Source organism: Barbus barbus (genome assembly GCF_936440315.1).
Source record: "Barbus barbus genome assembly, chromosome: 8".
Taxonomy (NCBI): Eukaryota; Metazoa; Chordata; class Actinopteri; order Cypriniformes; family Cyprinidae; genus Barbus; species Barbus barbus.
The window spans coordinates 10,655,617-10,661,616 of NC_136736.1; the positions used below are offsets into that span (position 1 = coordinate 10,655,617).

At 36.0% G+C, this 6,000-nt stretch overlaps 1 protein-coding gene across 2 annotated transcripts in view; it reads right to left on the reverse strand.

The window, feature by feature from the left end:
* LOC306874087 (teneurin-3) overlaps positions 1 to 678 on the reverse strand; it is a 238,565-nt gene extending 237,887 nt beyond the window's left edge. For both annotated transcript variants that reach the window (XM_079423825.1, XM_079423827.1), the window contains exon 1: positions 352 to 678. In XM_079423825.1, coding sequence (XP_079279951.1) covers positions 352 to 583 — 232 coding nt within the window. In that variant the 5' untranslated portion in view covers positions 584 to 678. The remainder of the gene's footprint in view (positions 1 to 351) is intronic.
* Positions 679 to 6,000: the final 5,322 nt, after the last annotated feature.

A 6,000-nucleotide genomic window follows, 5' to 3' on the forward strand; every position in this document is an offset into this window, starting at 1 on the left:
GCTCTGTCGACTAGACAAGTATCAGAGCGAGTTTGTGTGCGTAAATCTGTCTAATCTGTTTTGAATCTGCTTCATTTTTCAATCAAAAGTAAGTAAATGTTTTCTCAGAGAAAGTGTGCGGTCGTGCCAAACCAAACTTAATTTCCTTTAATTATGTGTAATTATGGTCGTACATCCCATATATTATTATTTGAATGCGATCCGTCCAAAAGCGCATTCTTGTCGTATTTCTAGACATATGTTATTTTTCTTTTCCCTCCAGTGTGTGCTTTAAAGCTGTATGACATGTGACCTCGATACTGGATGAAGTCATGATGGATTTCTGAGGCATGACAGGTGCAGGTGACTCACCTTGACGGCTGTACTCGTCTGCCTCTCGGTGGACCATCTCTTTGACGTGGCCGCCGTAAAGCAGGCGTGAGGAGTCGTGGTCGAAGGCCTTGAGCGTCTCGCTGGAGCTGTAGGACTTCTGGGTGGGCACGCGGCACTCCTCGCTGTCGCCGGATGAGCCCGTGTAGCGGCGCTCTTTCTCTCTCCTGCTCTTGGTCAGTGAGCAGTACGGCCTGCGTTCTTTCACATCCATCCTGCCCACATGACGCAGTGAAACACAACGCGGCAACCAATCGGAGCGCTCGCTCGCCTCAGGCTCCGCCCAACCGTGAGCTTACTTTTGTCTACCTGGAGAGCGAAAGAAGGGGTACATAGGGATTGGAAGAGAGAGGGAGAGAGAAATGGAGAAAAAGAATTTAAAAAAGTATAAACTAGCGGTCACACAGCACTAAGCTGTACACTTAATCTTCCCAGGATTCACAAATCCTTTCCACCTTCTGGATTGTCGGGAGACGGCATGAGGGCGGCGTCTTTCATCAGACAGCGTGAGAGTGCTTCCCTCAGCCTGAGTTTTTTTTTGCAAGAGCACTTCCTGGAGATATTAAATGTAATATATTGCAATGTTTCTTAGACGATGTTTTTGTATTTATTTCATTTGTCTAATTACAATACATTGTAATTACATAGCAGACATGCTCACTGAATATAAACCAAACAGACCGCTCAGATCATTAGGATCGAGTCAGTTAGAAATACCAAGGGTTCACACAAAACAAGGGGAGTACGCTTTTAGCTATTATGTAACAGTTGCCCACAGTTGGAACCATCTTCCAGAAGAGATTTTAAATCATTTAAATCTAGACTCAAAACTAATCTGTTTAGCTGTGCATTTACTAAATGAGCAATGTGCTACATCCGAACTGATTGCACTGTATTTTAGATATAATCATTTTCTATTCTTAACTACATTAATTAATTTCAAATACATTTTTTAATCATTTTAAAAATGTTTAATTCCTTGTTTTTTGTTGTGATAATTTATGATTATTTTACTTTATTTTATGTAAAGCACTTTGCATTACCATTGTGTATGAAATGTGCTATATAAATAAACTTGCCTTGCCTTACAATGAAATTTATTACATTATTTATTTTTGTGAACATACACTAACATTCAAAAGTATGGGATCAGAAAGATTAAAAAACATACAAACAAATAAGTAGTCCCTTATTCAAAACAAGGCTGCATTTATTTGCTCAAAAATGCAGCAAAAACAGTGATACTGTCAAATATTATTGCAATTTAAAATTATTATTTTTTTTATATATATTTTAAAAAATTCCAGTGATTTTCAGCAGTGATACTCCAGTTTTCAGTATCACATGATCCATGAAACAGTTATGCTGCCTTATAGTTTAGTGGAAACCATAAAAATGTTTTTTCAGGATTCATTGAAGAATAGAAATACAAAAGAACAGCATGTAATTATAAATGTCTCTACTGTAACTTGTTATCAATTTAATGGTTTCTGCTCAATAAAAGTTAGAAAAAACAAAACAAACAAACAAAAAAAGACAACTTAAGTTATAAATGACTGATAATGATGAAACATTAAAACAATACATATGTATTTGGATTACACTAATTGTGTATAATTGTTTTTGCATGTAGCCAACAAAGGAAATATGATAGAAGGTGTTTTGTGCATTTGCATTGCATAATTTTATGAAACACAGTCTTTTTAGAATTCATAAAATATAATTTCTTTTGCAATAGCACTGCAGCTGAATATCGGAGCCTGAAATATTGCAATTAAAATCTTTGTGAATGTGTATAGGCTTTGAGCTGAGTGTGTGTATTGTACAGTGTGCAAGTCTGTGTGTGTAAGTGTGTGTGTGGAGGAGTGGTTTGTTTTGGGAGTTGATAAGCTTAAGAGCAGTGCTGAGAGGTCAGAACGGGACACTCGGGTAGCGGTGGGGGTGGTGTCGGTTAATTGATGACCGCTCTTTGTTGGCCTGTAATACGCCAAGAGTTACTGATAACAACGATACAGCCATTAGAAGACCGAAATAAAACACCGGATCAGTACATCCAAAGCGGAAGGGATTGAGAAAGGAAGAGAGAAAAAAAAAAACAACCTTTCATTAAACCCTGCCAGCAAGAATTAATAAAATCTACCTAAAACATCCTGGGAATCGATGAAGAAAAAAAAAAAAAATGAAGAAACAGAAAGAAAAAAAAAAAACATTAATGGGAGATGGGCCCTAGGGTGCGTTTCAAATGTTTATTAGTCCAAAACCCTCTGCTTCTAATTCTGGGTCCAGATAATCGCTGTACTTTAATTTCTTTCTTGGCTGGCCCTCTTTTGGAGCCCTCCCAACATGCATGCTTTGCTTTTCATGCTCAAACATATTTTTTTCGCCCTTCCTCTTTCATCCACTCTCTCTCTCTCTCTGAGGCGGCACACTTGATTTTGTTGTATGTTGTGTGCGTAGATGATTTTAAAAAGCTTCCCTATATGGAGGTGTTAGAGGACAGGAGATTTGAAGGTGCCTGAGACTGAAGGTTTGAATGTTTTACTAGACAAAAATGGTTACTGGTTACTTCCACGTGTGACGTTAACGTGTCAGATAGCAGAGGGAGAGAAAGAAAGAGAAGGTTGAAAGGCAGAATAGAGGGGTAATTGTGAGGTTTCTTAAGTGTGAAGGAGTTTTTGATTGCATGTGAGTGCTCTGTTGCTGACTGAAATGGCAGAGAGCGTTCTGAGGTGCTTCCAACGCAGATCACTTCTCTTATTGGTTTGTACTGAAAGTGGGCGTGAACATCTTTGATCTGGCATTAATGTTGTATAAGTTGACTTTTTTCATATTTTCAGCATCTATATGCTTCTGTTATGTGCCTGCAGATTTCACGAGAGCCTGAACTCACAAATAAATGAATCTGTACACACACACACACACACACACACACACCATCTTGCTCTTCAGAGCAGAGACAAAGACTTGTGCTTGTCAGGCCCATATGCTGATTTAACTGCAGTATGAATTGCATTGTTACCAGAAGTTCCACTTTTTATTGACCATTTATCTTCTCACCACCATCATAACCAGCAAACTTTCAGAGATATTTATTAGAGCCTTTGGCACCTAGAGTGGGAATGTCTAAAATTATTAATTGTGCTGTTAAATATAGAATAAAAAAAGTAAAGTAAAATACTATGAACAAAACGATAAAAGACAAAATATATTTTCTTATCAGCTGACTTAAAGAACATTTTTGTCTACGATGAATATGTGTGCCATAATTATCTGATTCCTCTCTGTCCTCAAAAATGAATTAGGAGCAGCTGATCAACTGCATTATTGGTAATTAAATTCTTAATTAAAAATTGCTGCGGTTCAATGACTAGCACAAAGCCTAAAATAGAAAAACACTGACATCACTAATATGGCAAACTGTTACAAGAGGTTTGTTAAGGCAATTTGAGTATTGTATTGGCATGGGAGTCTGAGGGAAGAAAAAAAGCTGAAGGATCGTTTACGTTTGCAGTCAGACAGAGTGAATATGTTAAATTATCAATGAGGATATATTAGTATGTCATGCTCCAATGCACGTATCAGCAGTAATGTCCTGCACAAATCAGCCAGCATTATTTAATTAAAAAAATAATCATAAAATAAGGAATCAGCGTACAGTTCAAATTATCACAATGTGGTTCATATAGAACAAAAGGATGTCTTCTAATAAATTAAATAAGCAGTATTTACATCATACATATATGGATGACCCATGCTGAGCATCTAACAGTGATGTTGTTGTGGGGCAAAATTTATTTATGATAAAGAGCATTAATGACGGCTCACAGCACAGATGAAATCTGAATTTGCCTCAAAAATCTGAAGAATCCACAGTCCTGTTTTGTATGTTAATATATAAAGTCCTCATCAACAAGCAACAACAGCTACAACTGATGTTTTCTCCTTTCATTTCTACCCTTAATCTCTATTACTATTTAAACAAACACTCTGCGACGGTCCACAACTTCCTGTGCAACAGTTTTAAACACCCACCAGACTGTGAACCCCTCGCCTAAGAAACAGCCCTAATCAGTGTGCATATGTCTTTGTGTGTTTGTAGAATGAGTCACTCAGTGTTGAAAGAGTATGTGTGTGTTTTGTGTCTGCGTGTGTGTGCTTGTCCGTGAGAGCGGATGCAGGAATCAAGTCAAGCGGAAAAGTAACACTTGGCTCAACAGGGGGGATTTCGGCTTGAACCTGCTACAACCGAAGATGAATATGCAGTGTTTTCACATGTGCAAATGTGTGCATTTGTGCTTCTGTATGGTTGCACATGTCCCTGCTGGCTTCATAGGTGACCTCAGTCAACGGCAGGTGACCCGTGAGTCTGTCCATGTGTGTGTTTCTGTGTGTGTGAGTGTCATGCATGTGACCAGAGACAGTGTGAGGAGGAGGAGGAGGCACCAGGATTACAAAATTATACTAGGAATAATTGTAACACACAGCATAGTGGCTGTAGCAACATAAATTCTGCCTTGCCTTTTTTTAAGGTATTACCAATTTGTTCCTAAAATGCACATTATGTGAAGCAGCCTAAAAAAATTAAAAATTAAAAAATGGAAAACATATATGCACCACAAGTCAAAATTTTGTTGAACAGTGAGATTTGTAATGTTTTTTAAAGAAGTCTTGTGCTCACCAAGCCTGCATTTATTTGATCCAAAGTACAGTAACAGCAGTAACATTTTGAAATATTTTACTATTTAAAATAACAATTGTCTCTTTAAATATATTTAAAAATGTAATTTAATCCTCTGATTTCAAAGCTGATTTTAGCATCATTATTCTAGTCACATGATCTTTTAGAAATCATTTTAATATAAATATAAATTCTATTGTAATATAAAACTCTATTCTAATATAAAGCTAATATAAATATAAATTAATTCTAATATAAAGCTCATTCTCATATTCTGATTTGCTGCTCAAAAAGCATGTATATACTGACTCCAAGCTGTTGAATGGTATAGTGTATAATGTTACAAAAGCTTTTTATTTCAGATACAAAAATTGCAGATAAATCTTTAGATCTTTCTATTCATCAAAGAATCCTAAAAAAAATTCCTCAACGGTTTTAAATATTGATAATAATAATAATAATAAATGTTTCTTGAACAGCAAACCAGCATATTAGAATGATTTCTGAAGGATAAGGTGACACTGAAGACTGGAGTAATGATGCTGAAAATTTTGCTTTGATCACAGAAATAATATATAAAGTTATTTAAAATAGTAATAATATTTCACAATATCACTGCTTTTGCCGTATTTTGGATCATATAAATGCAGGCTTGGTGAGCAGAAGATAATTCTTTAAAACTAAGATTAAAAATCTTACTGTTCAAAAACAGCTGACTGATATAGATTGCTGTTTTCTTTTTTCAAGTCATATTCAATATTATATCATATTTATTCATTCAATGAATAAATTAATGAACACATACAGTTTGAGCTAAAGAGACCAAAACATGAAAAACTGTGGCTTTTGCACAACTTTAATTTTGAAAATTTCCTTTTCTTCTGTCTCAATGCACAGGATAATATCCTTATCACAACAGCCAGAAAGAGAGAATGGAAAACAGAGAAATGATC